At 47.8% G+C, this 18,719-nt stretch overlaps 1 protein-coding gene across 1 annotated transcript in view; it reads left to right on the top strand.

The window, feature by feature from the left end:
- The window catches only part of Hydin (HYDIN axonemal central pair apparatus protein), a 294,282-nt gene that overhangs the window by 99,027 nt on the left and 176,536 nt on the right, over window positions 1-18,719 (top strand). The window contains exons 13-17 of the mRNA XM_075977335.1: window positions 2,849-3,084; window positions 6,025-6,125; window positions 8,401-8,536; window positions 12,590-12,754; window positions 14,000-14,152. Of these exons, the coding sequence (XP_075833450.1) occupies window positions 2,849-3,084; window positions 6,025-6,125; window positions 8,401-8,536; window positions 12,590-12,754; window positions 14,000-14,152 (791 nt within the window). The remainder of the gene's footprint in view (window positions 1-2,848; window positions 3,085-6,024; window positions 6,126-8,400; window positions 8,537-12,589; window positions 12,755-13,999; window positions 14,153-18,719) is intronic.

Raw genomic sequence — 18,719 nt, 5'->3', positions numbered from 1 at the left:
AAACGAAAACTATTTTTCAGATCTTCCAATGTCCAATCCTATGTAACCAAATCCTATTCCTAACTCCTCTTGAGAAAGAGAATTTAAATCGTACTTAGTGGGTAATTTGCTCTGATTTTAAATTAATTTGCCCTTCTGTTTAGAAGGTGATAATAGGAAAAGCCCAGAATAAGAACTGCTCACTTAAATCTGCATCCCTGCATCTTCCTAGTCCTAGTTCCTGTTTATCTTGCTTCGTGTTGAATGGACCCTGTCTACTGTGGGAAAATTGTTCTTTAGGAAAAGCCTATTCATAATGTGTTTGTCAGTTGCTTTACATTTGGATGTTAGGAAAATTTTACTTATTCAGAAAACATTGTGTGAAGCCCCCGGCGTGCTTTACACTGCATAAAGTTATATGATCTAGTAGATAGACTTCTCCTAGACTGCATAGCTCCTGTCCAGAACTCTGCCTGTGACAAACTACAAAGTGCCACCTCATCTGCAAAATGACCCGTATGCTCCCCTTCTGCTTTGGATCCTCTTGTCTGAAATATCCCATGAGCCCCCAAAAGTCTCTCCACTGTCAATTTTTTGTCATGCATGTGGCATCTTCTTTTGGGGGCCCATGTCTATTGGTGAATTCATGTTCCCACACATCATCTTTTTGAAGAATCTGCTGCTGATGATTCCATGTGCTCTTATGATCTACAGCTTCCAGTTCCTTCAAGAAGTCTTGAGGGTGAAGATCCTGCACAGTGGTAGAGCTCTTACTTAGCATGTTCAAGGCCCTGGATCCCAGTTTTAGCAATAAACAGACAGACAGACACCTTTTTCGGATTTATTTATTTTTAGTTTCTGTGCACGAGTGTTTTGCCTGCATATATGTAACTACACCTTGTGTATGCAGTGCCCACTGGAGGCCAGAAGAGGGCATAAGGACCCCTGGAACTAGAGTTCCAGACAGTTGTGAGCCACCATTTAGATGCTAGGAATCAAACCAGGGTCCTCTGCAAAGGTAGTCAGTGGTCTTAACTGCTGAGCCGACTTAGCCCCAAGAGAGAGCTTCTTAAGGGTCTTTTTGGGTTAGATTAAATGTAAATGTTGAAGGAGAATTAAATTTTTTAGGATGGTTTCCTTCAAGTCAATATTGAGCACAGGAGGAAGTTTAAGCACCTCTGTGACTCCCTGAACAATCTGTCCAGCCGTGTCGTTAATTTTCCTAAGCTACAGACACTAACGAGAGAGAATACAGATGTTGAGAACTGCAAACTACTTTAATTCTGGAAGAACTGTAGATAGAACAGACTGCAGATAGAATAGGGGAGCCAAAAACCTAGCCATAGAATTCTTGCTAATGCTCACTGGGTCTTTAACAAGCCCCCATCCCCTCCTTAGGCCTTGTGAAGGACGCTAGTACAAGACTGCCCTAAGTAAGCTGTAATGAGATTTATTCGGTAAAAAATTTCTAGCCACGGGAATTGGCCTGGGCAGTTATTTGAAGGACCATGTAACTAGACAGTCCACTTTTCATAATACCCGATATTAGCAGACCATTTCCTCATTCAGAGCCAGATAAGTGGGGTTTTCAGAGTCATTACTGGGGAAGCTCTGGAGTCCAGTATAGCAATCCCATGCTTTTGAAGGTGACTTTCCATCAGCCTCTCTGGGATTTCTAAAAGAAGGTGGGTTTAGGTAGAAAAGTAGATGTCGTCTCTAGAAAAACCAACCATGTAAATTATCCTGTGGTTATTATTACTCTCAAAGTGATAGCAACAAAAAAAAATAAAAATAAAGTGATAGCAACATAACAGCCACCCAGGAAATCCAACAAGAAGTCAATTTATTGCTGTCCCAGCAAAGGAGACCTGCATCTCTTCCAAAAGGAGTGTGAGTCTCACCAAGGGGAAGATGTGACCTGAAGCAGAACTCTAGGGAGGTGAACTAGTGTTAGTGGCCGGCTGGCTCTAACTCAGATGATCACAGCTTTCATGGGAGAGGCTATTATGATGTTCTGTGCCATCAGCCCTGAGAGCATGATTCTCATAAAAGACAAGTACAAATCTTGCCACCTCCTGGTAAGTTCTAAGTCAAACAGCAGACAAAACCATGTAGGCTTCTCCTTTCACATATTGGCAAACAGGAATGAGAATGAGCCTAGATTTTAAAAATCTGTTTTTTATGCAGAGTATAAAGGCAAAGTACACTCTACAAGAAAATTTAAAACAGCTAGCAGCAGGAACTGCCTGGGTGACAATCAAGGGGCTTGGCTTGTGTCACTGTTTAACCTGCATGACTTAATGCATGACAAATACTCTCTAGTTAATTCATGAATGAATGAAGTATATTTATTGATCACATGATTGATGTTTTAAGGAGATAAGAGGGGTGGATATGAGCAAAGAGAGTGAATGGCATACATTTGTGAAGATGAGGATGTCACAACGACATACATATAAAAGATGTTTAAAGAGGGTCTAGGGACTTGGCTGAGCTGAGAAGTGCTATGAGAGCTAGGAACCTGAAGTTATCTCCCAGAAGCCCATGAACTCTCCGGATGCAGCGGGGCATATTTATGGTCCCAGCATTGGGGAAGCAGACCAGGAAACTCCAGGTTTGGTGATAAACTCTGTATCAAGAAATAAAGTGGATGGTGAGTGAGGAACATTGACTTCTGACCTCCACACATACCCACACACATGCACACACAATAAACAAAAAAACAAACAAACTTAGGACAAGTTGGAACATAGTGAGGAATGGTGATGAACTACACACACAATGCCAGCCTGTTGCTAGGGGAGGTTTATTGGCCAAGGGAGGCTGTTGGAAGAAGGGAGTCTTTCTTATCTCATGCTTTGTTTTCCAGGATTTCCCCATACTTTGATGTGTTCCCTCAATAACACATCTTTGGTCTCCATGACCTTCAAATTGCGTGTCCGTGGGGATGGCGATGGCCTGCAAAGCATCCCAAGTTACTCTCAGGAGTCAGACAGCAAGAGACGGTCTTGGGTTAATACCGAACTATCCACAACAAAACCCAAAGAATTCACCATCACTCCCAGCAGCGGCACCATACGTGCCCAGGGATTTGCTGCCATCAAGGTAAGGTGCACAGACTTCAGCACACAGCCAAATACCCACCTCTCAGATAGCCACTGATACCTCACCTAGGGTTTTTGGGTGTGCAAGGGGAATTGGTGTTGGTTGTTTTTACTCTTTGCTCTTTTGGCTCCTTGTTCTTTGTGGGCCTGCCACCCAGCTCCCAAATAAACACACATGGAGGCTTATTTTTTCGTATAAATACCAGCCTTAGCTTGGCTTGTTTCTAGCCAGCTGTTCTTAAATTATTCCATTTACCTTTTGCCTTTCTCTATTTCTGTATATCTTTCTTTACTTCTTACTCCGTGACTTGCTGTGTAGCTGGGTGGTTGGTCCCTGATGTCCTTCTCTCTTTCTTTTCTCATTCCTCAATCTTCTCACAGATTTCTCCTTCTATTTATTCTCTCTGCCTCTCCTTTCTCCTGCCTCACTATTGGGCATTCAGCTCTTTATTAGACCAATCAGGTGTTTTAGACAGGCAAAATAACACAGCTTCACGAAGTTAAAACGATGCAACAGTATAAAGAAATCTAACACATCTTAAAATGATATTCCACAACAGGGAATCACGTGCAAAACAGGGACCATAGGAAACAAGTCTCTGAGACCAAGGAACCAAACACAAAAGGGCTGGGCAGAGAAATCCACGCTGTTCACGTTACTGGAACTGCTGAGGTCAGAGCCTGAGCCCAGTTAGTACTAGCAAGCCAGTCCTCAATAAGCCAAGGAGAGAGACAAATTCCCACCATGGGAAGAACAAAGATATTTCTTGGTGCCCACTCCCCAGTCGTCTTGGGGTCCTGACATGAGATTTAAGTATAGCGGTTCTGGTCTAGGTGTGGCCTCACCCATCAACCAACATGATCTCAGTTCTGGTCTCTCCTGTGAGGTGGTCTGACCAATTTTTGGAACTGTGTAAGGTCCCTTTTCAGGAGGCAAGCCCTCCACTGGCTAGCACCAGGCAACAGCTTTCTCCAGCTTGAGATTCCAGGAGTTGATGGGAAGGGGGTTCCAGTTCCTTGGAAACCACTGTTTCAAAAGTCTGACAAGTGTCTCTTTAGAATAACCGTGTTCCCCCAGCCCAGCTACGCTCCAGCTGATTTACATGGCTGTAGGTGCAGCCCCTTCACAGGAACTGCAGCTTCTAGTTCTTTCTGATGCGGTCACGACTCCAGGCAGACAGCCCACCCCACTGACACTCACACAAGAGAAGAACTCAGCTCAGACTCTGGCTTCAGACTCAGATCCTTCACCACCACAACCACCATATTTATGCCAAGCTCACAGCCAGACCATTCAGGGCCCCGGCAAATGTGTGTGCAATGTTTCTTCCCATTAGAGCTTTGTGTGTAATCCCACAGGAAAAGGGATGCAAAAGCGGTCAGCACTCTCTCCTCACCTTGGGCTTGGTTTCCCTAGATGAGGTCAGTGATGGTCTCCTGGTGCTATCAGCAGGATTGGGTCACAGTTAACCGAGAAGAGTTTTAGCTGCCTCCCTTCACCTTCGCTGCTCCGACACCAAGATCTAGCAGAAAGGAAGGCTGCTAAACCGAAGTGATGATTTCTGGGAAAGGAAGACTGCGTAACTAAGACGGCTAATTCTTTAGATATTATCACCGACTATTTAATCCAGTCACTGTTCCATCCCCAAATTTGTTTTAGAAGCTTTGCAATCTCTTGCCTGGGATCTATTCATCTTAACTCTTCATCTGGGACTTTTTAGCTCTTTCGTGGGCTTCTGCAGGGGTCTAAGGAGGTTTGCTATGTCATCACAGTCTCTAACTGGCTTTGCCTAGTAAGGAGCTCAGCTGCAGAGGTTTTATCTTTTACTTGATGCTCAGCCTCCATGCAGTCTGACTTTCCTTTTGCCCCTAGAGGTAGCACAGGAATGTTAAGACAGCATCTCTCCCCCTGCCGGAACCCCTTGACTTTCTTCCTGTGGCACACAATTCCAGCACATAACTAGGGGTTCCAGTCATGCATGTGGACATCCTCAGCTTTTCTCCAAACCCTGTTCTCCAAATTCTGTTCAAGTCCATTCCTCCCTTCTTTTTTTTTTTCCTGTATATTTGGCAGACTCTCTCTGGCTTCATCTCTCCCTCTGATCCGCACCTCAGCGAGGTCTGTGTGGACTCAAATCTGCATGTGGCAAGTCCCTCTGCAACCAAAAAGGTTTTAATTAGTGCCTGATACATAATTTATAGACAGAAAACCCTTAGCCCATGCCAGAAGCTGTTTTCCAGACTAACAAGTATCCCTTCCAGTAGAAATCATTTGGAAGCAATTAAAAGTTGTAACGAGGCTTTCAGAGGGCCTGAACACAGTTTGACAGCAGTAAATACAAACATAGGCTAAAATGTTCTGGGTAGACTGTCCTCAGGTCGACCTGGCTTGGACCTTCCTATTTTCTGTTTTCTGCTCTAATAATGAAAATGGAAAGAGGAGGCAGATTTCTAGTTTGAAAAACTGACTGCCCCTGCCAGTTTCTGAAGAATACACAATTATTTTCACTTCCCTGTCATGTAATAGAAAATTCACTGTGCTGTTTACTCAATTATATTGCAGTTTTATCATTTAGATAGCTGCCTGTAGCATAAAGAACAATTTAAACTGCAATAATGAAAGTCTGTTTGTTACTTCTCACCACCTGTGGTCATTCCCCCCCCTTGTGTGGGTGTGAAGTCCCCACGATAAAAAAAAAAAAGCACCTCAGAAATGAGCTAGCCTATTGTGCTAATAGCATTGGGTTTCTAACCCAGCGTTTGAAAACATCCACAATGCCTGACCCACCAATGTAACTTGTCCTCTGTAAAACACCAGCCGTCTAGCAAAGCACTTAGAAGTCATGCTGACTCGAGCGCCCGCCCCAGCTCCCGACTCCCGGCTCCCCTGTGCAGAGAGCTGGCTGTTCCAAGCAGCAACTTGTCCCCTTTTTCTTCCCAGGTGACTTTGTGCTCCAACACTGTGCAGAAATATGAGCTGGCGCTGGTGGTAGATGTGGAGGGCATTGGAGAAGAAGTGCTGGCACTCTTGATTACAGCCAGGTAGTGTGCACCTGTTCCTCTCTGACAGCGTCCCGTCCCCGCCTCCCAGCCCCGCGCCCAGTGTCCAGATGCTTCCCACAATGCAATTGGCCTGCTAGACACATTGCCCACCTGATTCCTCTTGCCTCCCTGAGATGGAAAATGGAATCCGGGGTGCAAAGGGCAAAACTTCAAAACAAAATGTTTGCAAAGGACCAAATGTTTTCTGTGCGTGCTGTGTTGCCCTCTGATGGGTCTTGTAGAGTATATAACTGAAAGAGTTTAGCAGATAGGTGACAATTGCTAAATTTTATTAATATGTCAGGGCCATGTAGTAGAAGGTGCAATTGTCAGTCTCTAATATGAATTTGTCATCTTCACTCTGTGTGTATGCATATACATACATATATACATACATACATACGTGTACACATAAGTGTAGGGATGCACTCACTCCAGGTGTGTGCATGTAGAGTCGAGAGATTGATCTTGGGTGTCCCCTCTGTCTCTCTACCTCATTTTTGAGACAGGTTTATCAGTATACTTGGAGCTCACTGTTTTACCAAGACTAGCTGGCCATGGGACATCTGGGACCGGCTCTCCATCCCACCACACACATTTTTTACGTGCGTACGGGGGCTCCTGACTCAGCTCCTTGTGTCTGCACAGAAAGTCTTTACTCACAGCTCCGTCTCCGGGGCCCCCAGCTTCTCTCTCTTTTTTGATGAGCCGGTAAGGCTCGTTTAAGTGGGGCTGCACGCCTCCCACAGCAAATACGCTGTGGACAGAGAGAAGGCTGTAGCAGAACAGGATGTCAGTGTCTGGGATTTAGGTCTTATGAATCTTAGGAAGACACACCTTAAAGATAGTGCAGACATGCCGATTGGTGCAGAGATAACAACTGGCCTCCCTGTGTGTGTCTGAAGCTTGAATAGAGACAAATGTCCACCTGGAAGGAGCTAGAACTCTTGCTGCCTCGGTCTACAAATGCCGCTACAATCCGACTTGTTCATTTATTTCACTGAAGACAGGAAAGCTCTTTGGTCCAGTCTGTACCTTCCTGAGGTTTGCCCTTGCCTGGGATCTGATGCTGCATTTGACTCCCATGCTGGCTGTTTCTGATACCTTTCGGCCTCTTTTCCCTGCAGCTGTTCAGAATTGTAAAAAATAATAATGCCTAAAGGGACTGTGAGTTTCCTGCTAGGGTTCGCTGTGACCCACGTGAAATATCATAAACCCTCTCAGCCGCACTGGCTCAGAAAGCAAAGGATTAGTTTTGAAAAAGCCATCGGGTCAACTGACAACTTGCATGCTAAATAAAAATGAACACTCATCCCTGCTCAGGAACAGGCATCGGGTTAAAGAGAGGTCCCTCATGTTACCATTTCCCATGGCAGCTGCGGGAATAGAAGAGCTTCTCTTAGAACTGTACCCCACGGTATGCCCTCAGCGAGCCAGCAGTGACTCCTGCCATGCCCTCGCCCCGGGTTCATCCCCTCTTGCTGTGCACTTACACACTCCTGGATTCCTCCACACTGCCCTATGAGTAACAGCCCCACTGAATAATGTCATGGGGTCTCCTTCATTTCATCCCCAGGAGAGGGAGATGTGAGACAGAAAGCAGCTGACTCAGAGTAGCACAGGCCGGACTTTAAAGTCAGCATTCAGCTGGGCTCCTTGGAACTTAATATCCAGTCCTCAGCATCTCTGTGCTTTGTGTCAGACAGTGACACAGGGCGGGTTAGACACCGAGAGCTACAGACATGAAATAAAACCCGAGTCACTGAGTAATTGAACGATAGCGACACAGGGCCACATGCAAGAAGCTGTGACGTAGCTCCAGTCCTGGGCGAGGCTGCAGGACCATACTCATCCCGGAAGCTACTCAGCACAGGAATTAGAATTGTTATTGTTATTTAGAGCTTTGTTAGTCCCTGGAGGTTTTCTGACCCATCCTAAGTGTCATAGCTAACTAAGACTTCGTATAGCAGCCATTGGTCCTATTTGACACAAACACAGGAGGAACACAGTGAAAAGCCAATGACAAGGGCTGCCACTGCCCAGCAACCATGGCTGTTGGAGGTTTGTTTTCTGATTAACTACTGGTGAGTGGGGCTAAAAGGGGGAGACTAGCACAGAAGAGTTGAAAAGATCTGTTGGACCCCGTGGTGCCCACTAATACAGTTAATAGAGAAAAGCTATGTGACAGTGACAGAGGCACTTAGCTTAGGATTCTGCCTTTCCGGGTGTAAACAAGCTCTCCATTTTCAGTTGTTTCATGGGTTCCTTTGAGCAGGTGTGTTGTGCCCACCCTCCAGTTGGTGACCACAGAGGTGAACTTTGGACGCTGCTTCCTGAAGTACCCGTATGAGAAGACCATCCAGCTTGTCAATCATGATGTCCTTCCCGGATGCTATAAGGTCCTGCCCCAGGTGAGTTCCTTCATCCTTCTTCAGTGCTGAGCTCTATTCTGGTGGACTCCCTCAGAGAGAGGGGGAGGGGGGCATCCTCCTGAGAAGCCGCAGGCCGGTGCACATGCATGACCTCCTCTGTGTCTGAATTCTAGCTCTCAAATGAGTTGGGTGTTGGGCTTGGAAGGCACAGCTGGACTGCTGTCTGTGTGAAGGAGCAGCTGCAGGTGTAAACCGCTGTTAATTTCCTAGGGAAATTGTCCTTGATAAAGAAGGGAAAGTGTCAATTAAGCCAACACGCAGAAGTGCACCTGCAAATAATTGTCTGCGAATTAACCAAGCTTGGGAAATGAGCTGGGAGACTTCGTTTGTGCTCATGACCATGACTGAATAGCATCACCAAGACGTGGCAATGAAGTGTTTATTAATGGACCTTTTGGACCAGAAAGTTAGGGGTTACACAGGAAGAGAGACTGTGTCTCGATGCCTATGAACTATAGCCTTCTATACACCATTGCACCTGGCTACCTGGGGAACCAAACAGGTCACATATGCACAAAACTCAGAAAGACTTATATAGACTAGAGAAATGGAGGGTCACCAATGACCTGCAGTTTACCAAGAAAGCATTTGGGTTTAAAATTTAGCTCTGCGCATATGGACTGCATTATAAATCCATGGGGTGGGAGGGTAGTTGGGAGGTTTATAGTTACTTTTGCTATGGCAAAACACCATGACGGAGAACAAACAGCTTGTGGAAAAAATAGTTCCAGAGGGTAAGAGTCCACCATGGCAGCAGGAGGCATGGCAGCAGCAGGCATGGCAGCAGGAGGCATGGCAGCAGGCATGGCAGCAGGCATGGCAGCAGGAGGCATGGCAGCAGGCATGGCAGCAGGAGGCATGGCAGCAGCAGGCATGGCAGCAGGAGGCATGGCAGCAGGAGGCATGGCAGCAGGAGGCATGGCAGCAGCAGGCATGGCAGCAGCAGGCATGGCAGCAGCAGGCATGGCAGCAGGAGGCATGGCAGCAGGAGGCATGGCAGCAGGCATGGCAGCAGGAGGCATGGCAGCAGGAGGCATGGCAGCAGGAGGCATGGCAGCAGGAGGCATGGCAGCAGGAGGCATGGCAGCAGCAGGCATGGCAGCAGCAGGCATGGCAGCAGCAGGCATGGCAGCAGGAGGCATGGCAGCAGGAGGCATGGCAGCAGCAGGCATGGCAGCAGCAGGCATGGCAGCAGGAGGCATGGCAGCAGCAGGCATGGCAGCAGGAGGCATGGCAGCAGGCATGGCAGCAGGAGGCATGGCAGCAGGAGGCATGGCAGCAGGCATGGCAGCAGGCATGGCAGCAGCAGGCATGGCAGCAGGCATGGCAGCAGCAGGCATGGCAGCAGGAGGCATGGCAGCAGGCATGGCAGCAGGAGGCATGGCAGCAGGCATGGCAGCAGGAGGCATGGCAGCAGGCATGGCAGCAGGAGGCATGGCAGCAGGAGGCATGGCAGCAGGAGGCATGGCAGCAGGCATGGCAGCAGGAGGCATGGCAGCAGGCATGGCAGCAGGAGGCATGGCAGCAGGCATGGCAGCAGCAGGCATGGCAGCAGGCATGGCAGCAGGAGGCATGGCAGCAGCAGGCATGGCAGCAGGAGGCATGGCAGCAGGCATGGCAGCAGGAGGCATGGCAGCAGGAGGCATGGCAGCAGGCATGGCAGCAGGAGGCATGGCAGCAGGAGGCATGGCAGCAGGCATGGCAGCAGGAGGCATGGCAGCAGGCATGGCAGCAGGCATGGCAGCAGCAGGCATGGCAGCAGGCATGGCAGCAGGAGGCATGGCAGCAGGCATGGCAGCAGCAGGCATGGCAGCAGGCATGGCAGCAGCAGGCATGGCAGCAGCAGGCATGGCAGCAGGCATGGCAGCAGCAGGCATGGCAGCAGGCATGGCAGCAGGAGGCATGGCAGCAGGCATGGCAGCAGCAGGCATGGCAGCAGCAGGAGGCATGGCAGCAGGAGGCATGGCAGCAGCAGGCATGGCAGCAGCAGGCATGGCAGCAGCAGGCATGGCAGCAGCAGGCATGGCAGCAGGAGGCATGGCAGCAGCAGGCATGGCAGCAGGAGGCATGGCAGCAGCAGGCATGGCAGCAGGAGGCATGGCAGCAGCAGGCATGGCAGCAGGAGGCATGGCAGCAGGAGGCATGGCAGCAGGCATGGCAGCAGGAGGCATGGCAGCAGCAGGCATGGCAGCAGGAGGCATGGCAGCAGGAGGCATGGCAGCAGGAGGCATGGCAGCAGGAGGCATGGCAGCAGGAGGCATGGCAGCAGGCATGGCAGCAGGAGGCAATGCAGCAGCAGGCATGGCAGCAGGAGGCATGGCAGCAGGAGGCATGGCAGCAGGAGGCATGGCAGCAGCAGGCATGGCAGCAGCAGGCATGGCAGCAGCAGGCATGGCAGCAGCAGTTTGAGCAAAAGTTGGTAGAGTGCATCTCAACACACAGGGAGCAGAGAGAGGCTTCCAACCCCCAGCGGTGCACCCCCTCAAGCAAGGCTCCTCACCCTAAAGCAGCACCACCAGCTGGGGACCAAGTGTTCAAATGCCTAGGAGACACATTCCTGATTCAAACCACTACTGAGCTTTATTTGGCTCCAAGTTAAGTGTTTCTGGGGGCCACGGGTCAACAAAGATTTGGGCTGCGTCTGAGATATACAGCGAAAGGGAGATGGCAGCCACTGGTCAAAGCATGGCCAGAATTTTATCTTTAGCTCTTGTCATCTGTTGTAATGAAAACTTGGGGAGGGGTGAAACATCATGTTTAGAGTAACCAAAATGTCATCTGCAAGTCTAAGTCATGAAAAGAGCTAACTTATGTGTTTAAATTGAACAAAGAAGGCTTAACCAGGACAAGATCACTAGCCAAAGGACTATTATGTAGGAGAGGAAGCTGGAATTATTATGTGGGTTTCTCTAAGACAATCAGAAACCAGGGACCAAGCTCTAGGACACATCCAACAGAGACCCAAGAGCAGAAGAGGAGGGCCCTATGTTGTGCATGGTCATATCAAGAATGGAGAGCAGAGCTGCAGGGTCAAGGGAAGCACTTTCAACAAAGAAGCTGGGAACCAGGTAAAACCTGCTTTGGGTGCAAAATTGAAGGTGAAGCTTACACAGTCATCAAGATACTTAGTATTTTTTGCCACATGTTCTAAGATATTAAAATAACTTTAAAAACTATAGCAGGCAAAATATCAATATTTGGATAAAGATCAGTGTTACAGACTTTTATTTTTGTCTCAGGCTCCAGGGGCTCAGCCAAAGAATGATACACAAAGATAAGAGTGTGTTAAGCTGTGTTAGGCCAGACCAGATGCAGGAAGGGAGGGGTTTTCTAGAAAGGAGAAGACTGCATGCTGAGCCTTTCTGCCAAGAGCTAAGGCCCTCAGTAAGGTTTTCAGAATCAGACCTACAGGGGAAGCTTTGGGCCAGAACTGGGAAGAAGAAGCTAGGCTCCAAAATATATCCAGCCCCTAGAGATGATGACATGCAGGTGGTCCCGTGCTATAGAAAAGGACTTCACTGGATGCTCTCGGAGCAAGGCCTCACCTCTGCAGCCTTTGGGAGCCAGGTAACTGGAGCAAATTCAAGCAAAAGCCCCCGAGGCAGGTCAGGGGGAACAGCAGGCTGAGAAGGAGATCCCAAGAGCAAAGGATTGCAGGTGGGATGAGGACCGCGTGCTCAGGAGTTGCTGGAGTCATGGCCTCCATTAATGGGGTGCAAAGGTCTAAGGCAATGGAAAATGAAGCCTGAAGGCATAAAGGACCTAGATATAGACCTTGGCCACGAAAGGCCATTGTCCTGAATGCCTGCTGAGCTCATTCTGCATCTCACTGTGCTGGGAACTCAGGATCTTTTGCCTCACCTACATTCCACTTAACCTTATGTCCTTTTGGCTGAACCAGGGTCTTTATCTCAAGACTGCTGTAAATGATGAGCGAGACACCCCTTCCTAATGACTCTCCATGGATGCAGAATGACCGTTGTCTCAAAATAAACCAATGCGACATTTGTTCCCTCTCTTGTCTCTCTGTAGCTGTATGAGAATCCACCCGCTGTCCTGCTCTCCAGCCCCTCCCCCTGCGGAGTCATCCCCCCACACAGCACCGTGCACATACCACTATCCTTGGAGAGCCAGGTCACTGGTGAACACAGATCCACAGTTTACATCTCCGTCTTTGGGAGCCAAGACCCCCCTCTGGTGAGTCAGTTTTCAGAGTTGCAATTGAGGTCACAAGCTCCGCTACCATAGTGCTTTTATCTTCTTCGCTGACAACATGCCATCACTGTATATCCCCTGGTTTCTGAGTTTTGGGACTTTGTTTTCATTCTACAGTACTAAAACACATGTCACCCTACCTAGGAAAGCTATACATAGATGCGCTCAAGAGTTGTAAGGTGCTTTAGTAATTGCTCTTAAGTCTAACCTAAGGACCAAAATTTTTCATATGCATGCACACGTGTACACACACACACACACATACACACACATTATCTTTTCCTTGGTCATCATCTCTGTATATTTAACGAGCTTCTCAGTTGTTCCCAGAGCAAAGCCAAGTTTCACCTTCACTCAGTCACCTACGGGCTGCAAGATCAGTTTCATGTCTGACTTCCCAGATCTTTTCCTTTAGAGCAACTACATTAACTGTTTACCTGCCGGAGCTGTTAGGAGTCTCCAAGCAAGGTGGGACAGAAACACTGAACGTTGCTGCTTAGGCTGAACCGATAAATCTTGAGTCTTGATGGAGGTTGTTTCCCTGGGATTCAGTTTACATGGAAGTTGGGTGGTGTCCACAGAGCTGATTCTGACTGCCTAGAGAGCATGATGAGCTAAGGTTTTCTCTGGCCGCTTCTGTAGAAGATGCTATCAGTGACTAGCAGCAGGCCAGCAACCCCTCACCCCCGCCATGGCTCACTGTGACCACTCCAGCCCTGTGCAGCTGCAGCTGGGGAGGAGGTAGCTAGTGCTTTAGGGAAAACAAGGGCTCACGTAGTTCAACGTGTGGATTTCAGCCACCAACCTGCACAGCTATGTGAACAGCTCTGCCTGTCAACTGTTATCAGAATGCCAGAACTGGGCATCAAACCAGACACTTCCAGACAGAAGCACTGATGCTTGGCCTCATGTCACGTGTTCTCAAGACTGGAGGACTGAGTTGGGCATATGACTCCAAGAGTCTAAGTTTCTCTACTGTGTGACCCTGGGCTGACCTAGAGAAGCTGACCATCCCAGGGATGCATTCCAGGCTAGACAGACATGTCTGACCACATGTGCTCAGCTCTGCGTCCCTCTGACCACAGTGGGAAGGGGCTGTCAGCTCACATCAGCACCCTTCGCACCTCTTCTGTGTTATTAGAGGAGACTAGAAGCTTTTGTTTTCACTATGCCTCTTAACGGTAACCATTTCACCTGGCCCCGTGTTCTTTCTCTTGTGGAACTCAGGCATGTCATATACAGAGCATTGGAGAAGGCCCGGTTATCTTCATACATCCCACTCAGGTTGATTTTGGCAACATCTATGTCCTGAAGGACACTTCAAGAATTCTCCAGCTATCTAACCAGTCCTTCATCCCTGCATACTTTCAGGCTCGCATGGTGAGTAAGTCCTGGGCTATCACAACTTTGGCTGATGTCCCAGTGTCCCTGTTTCCCTAATATGTGTTTAAAAATGAGCAGCAGAGGCAGTATGAAACTATGCCATTCCCATCCTTAATTCTCTTTATTATAATCCTTTTATTAATCAAGAAGCACAATATGCATATCTGGTATGCAAACGGATGTATTTCCTATGATCCCATATGTGAAGATAATTTAGAAACAACCAGCTTTTGCTATTAATTACTGAACACGCCTAAGCCCAGCACCAAACCCTCTGAAGAACATTGTCTCTGTAGCTGGAATCATTTCTCATTAGACTCCCCTTAGGTATATATTTCTTAATATATTTACCCTATATTTTTTTCTCCCCTTTCTTCAGAGAGTATTTCAATACAATTTGTAAGGATGTATGGGGTAGAGAGATGGTTCCACAGTTAAGAGTGCTTGCTGAGTTCAGTTCCCAGCACCCATACTGAATGGCTTACTACAGCTCCAAAGGATTCAGTACCCTCTTTTGGCTTCCACTCATAGGGAGTTACACTAATAGAAGGTGTGGCTTTATTAGAGTAGGTATGGCCTTGTTGGAGAAAGTGTGTATGGGAGGAGATGGACTTTGAGGTCTCATATATGCTCTAAGCCACGCCCATTGTCTCAGTTCACTTACTGTTACCTGCCAATCAAGATGTAGGACTCTCAGCTCCAGCACCATGTCTGCCAGCATGACATCATGTCCCATCATGATGATAATGGACTGAACCTCTGAAACTGTAAGCCACCCCATTAAATGTTTTCCTTTATAAGAGTTGCCATGCTGGGATCATGGTATCTCTTCCCAGCAATAGAAACCCCTATGTAAGACAGACACGGACCAAACAGAACATCATATGACAATGCTCAACCACGTCTGCAGTTTGTGTGCGCTGCAGCCTGTACGCAAAGCTCAAGTGACCTGGGGTATTTTTTTCTGGAGGAGATACATAGACATCTGGAGGAAATACATAGACGTCTGGAGGAGATACATAGACGTCTGGAGGAGATACACAGACGTCTGGAAGGGGCTAACGCACATTGGTGCGAACAGTAAGGAGCCATTCCAGAATCTTTCATAGGACAGGACCAGGCTCAGATCCATGTAGGACAGATAGCCCTGAGAGTGACCTGGACTGTAGATCACAAACGAGCTGAGAAGTTTTGGAAAGTCATATGAATAAGGCCTGTAGTAATGAGTTGCGGGCAGGCCTGCTTTTCATCTTGCCCGGCTCCCGCAGGGCTAGCTTAGCCCCAGAAATAACAACACACAAACTGTATTCATTTAAACACTGCCTAGCCCATTAGTTTAAGCCTCTTATTGGCTAATTCTCACATCTTGATTAACCCATTTCTAATAATCTATGTAGCACCATGAGGTGGTGGCTTACCAGGAAAGATTCAGCATGTCTGACCTGGCGGCTGGGTCCATGGCGCCTGACCAACTATGTTTTCTTTCTCCCAGCATTCTGTTCTGTCTACTCCACCTATCTAAATCCTGCCCTATCAAAAAGCCGAGGCAGTTTCTTTATTAACCAATGAGAGTAACACATAGACAGATGACCCTCCTCCATCAAAGGCCCACTGTCTATTGTGTGATGGACAAGCTGTGAGATGTCGGACACCCATTTTAGTTCATCTTTGTAAGGGTTTCAGCTCTGGGGGCAGTCAAACCAAATGTGACAGCATACACCTAAATCCCAGGGGTCTTGCTTTCAAGGGCACTCCTGGCTACTGAGTGAGACCTTGTTTTGAAAGAAAAAGAGAAAACACAATGAACAGCTGGAGAACCTGAAACCTCAATTGAAAAATCAGCCCAAGGTCACCTCATTATAAATGACAGACTCCAGAACTGACCACTAAGCCATGTGACTCCAGAACCCACACTTACAGTCATGACTCCGCCCTGCCTCCCTTGAAAAGGCTGACATCAGTTCTTCTGCGCCTCCCTGTTGCCCTCCAGTCAATTGTCTGAAGCAGCAAAATGATTCATTTCAAGGGAGAGGAGTCTATGACTCCGGATGCCATTTAGATGATGAAAGGGAGCCAGGCCTTGGTGAGTTCTTCATTGTTCTTGCCCCACAGAGAATGGATCATCTGCTGAGATAATAGAAGTCTAAAGCAGCCCCTCTCTCCACACGTGGGTTCCTGTTGTCATCTGCTTCCTCGCGTTTCCCGGGAGGGAACCTCACAGGTCTCAAATGGCAAAGGAGTCGTTGTTTTCAAGTGAACGGTGCTATTTTCTTCAGGCTTCATAGTTATTAGCCCTGCAGAGCAGCAGGCCTGTCGAAGCCCTGCCAGTGTGACACGTGCAAACAGCAGCAGTCACTTCTGCCTTTTATGGAAAATATTAAATACACTTATAAAAAAGGCCCCGGCTGGTTTGCCATGGAAGCTGAGCTCCCATAAGAAATGGAGGGAGGTAGCCCATTACCAAATCAAAAGCAGATGTTAAGTTTAGCCGTGTGGAACCTTGGGAGGCGGGTTTATCAGTAATCACAGGAGGGCATGGATTCTGAGCTGTAAAAGGTCACAAACCCTCCATCCTTCCCACAGCCATGTTCACCTGAACACAAGCATGTACTTCTTACATATGTTGGTTGCAGACTGGGAAAATGGCTGACTTCCCAGCCCTAAGTAGCTGCAAAGGCAGACATCCATTGCTGAAGATCTTCTTTAAAGGTTAATTTTTATTTATGTGTATGTGGGTGGGGGTGCCGGACACCCAGCTCCAGTGCTCTGCGGGAGCTCGAACCCCTGCTCCTGCATAGGCTTATTTGTCTGTGAGACTCAATTCATCCCGAGTACTTAACCACTGAGCCATCTCTCTAGCTCCATCTGATGTTTTAATGGGAAAATTTTGGAGGGTGTGCTGTTAGCATCTTTTGAAAGAAACGTATGGACGCTTGTGTTAATTTTCTATTGCTATGTTTTAAATTGCCATAAATCTAGGATTTAAGACAATACTAATTTATTATTGGCTTTTATGGGCCAATAACCCAGGCCTGGCATGGCTGCTTCCTTCTTATCGAATCACCAAGGACTGAAATAAGTATGTTAGCTGAGTTGCATTTCTCTTGGGAGGGGTGGCTAGGGAAAGGCCCACAGCTGGGATCCTCAGTTTACTGGCAGAGTTTTGCTTTGCAGCAGAAATTTCCTGTTTTACTTGCCGTCAGCATGGATGCCTCTCAACTGTTACTGGGACACCACAGCTGCCCTATCACATGGCGTTTCCTCTAGGTCGCTCGGACTTGGCATTTCCAAAAGTTCAGCCTCCTTTTGGCCCACTGAAGATGATCTCCCCATCTGAAGGTGAACTGACTGACTTAGGACCTTAGCTATGTCTGCCAGGTCCCTTCTGAGGAGCACCCACATTAGCATGTGACTGAAAATGGAGAAGACAGCTGTGTCCCAGGAGATGGACATGTTAGGGCCCATCTTAGAAGTCTCTCTACCACAGGTCACCACCCACTTCTTTCTGGCAAGAATCTTAAATTCTTTCTCTGAATCCATCTTTATTTTCTCAGTGTCATAATCTATATTTTTTTTTTCAGCAAAACACTGTCGAGCTGTAATTGTGCTATATGAGAGCAGTTCAGGTTTGAGTGAAATGACGATAACCCTGTGGTTTACGTTAACTTACGAGGTGCTAGAACCTCACACGTGACCGCAGTTAACCATCGCCACCATGGTGTGTGGAAGGCACAGTCGATACCCAAAGCTAGTTAGGTCAGGAGGCTAAATGGGTGGTACCTTAGTTACTTTCCTGTTATCACCATGATCAAGGCGATTTATAGGAGAAAGGGGTTTATTTGGCTAACAGTTCCATAGGGCTAACAGTCTGTGGTAGCAGAGTAGAGGTGACAGGTGGCAAGCTCACATCTCAAATCACAAAGGAAAACCTGAGTCTTTTAAAACCTCCAAGCCTGCCCCCAGTGACACTCTTCCTCCAGTTAGGTCACACCTCCTAACCCTCCCCAGACTGCCAACGACTGGGGACCAAGACCTTGTTGGAGAGGGCATCTCATCGAAGCCACCACAGGAAATATGCCTCAAGTCCGGCCCTAGGAGGGCAGCTGAGCAGGCGCCTCAAGCCCACATCTGTTTTCCCTAAGAGCATTCCTTCCTAAGCCATCTCTATCTATTGTCATCTTCCTGTCGTGTGGTCTTCAAAGGTCGGGATATGGTCTCCACAACCGTCACGTTTATCATTTCGTTAGCCAAGTGTTCCTCCCACACCAGAAGATACCGCACTCCCTAGGCCCTCCCACAAAGGAAAGGGTTCACCCGAAAGTTAAATGGCAAAGCCACACAGACACAGCAGTGCCGTAGAATCTGACTGGCAGGGAGAGCAGCCCAGGACCTTAGCATCTGACATTTTATTGTACCTTGTTCTTAGAGCCTATGATGTATTTTTCTGTCTCATTTTATGCCAGGCATTGATTAATAAGCTTCATCAAAAAGAAAACTCACTGATTCAGCCCTGGGAACAACTTAGGTCTTATTTCTGGAACATCCAACCAGTTTCAGCAGGAAT

The sequence above is a fragment of the Microtus pennsylvanicus genome, chromosome 6, assembly GCF_037038515.1.
Source record: "Microtus pennsylvanicus isolate mMicPen1 chromosome 6, mMicPen1.hap1, whole genome shotgun sequence".
NCBI classification, from domain to species: domain Eukaryota; kingdom Metazoa; phylum Chordata; class Mammalia; order Rodentia; family Cricetidae; genus Microtus; species Microtus pennsylvanicus.
Note: the sequence above shows the minus strand (reverse complement) of the source record. Positions and strands in the feature narration are given on the sequence as shown.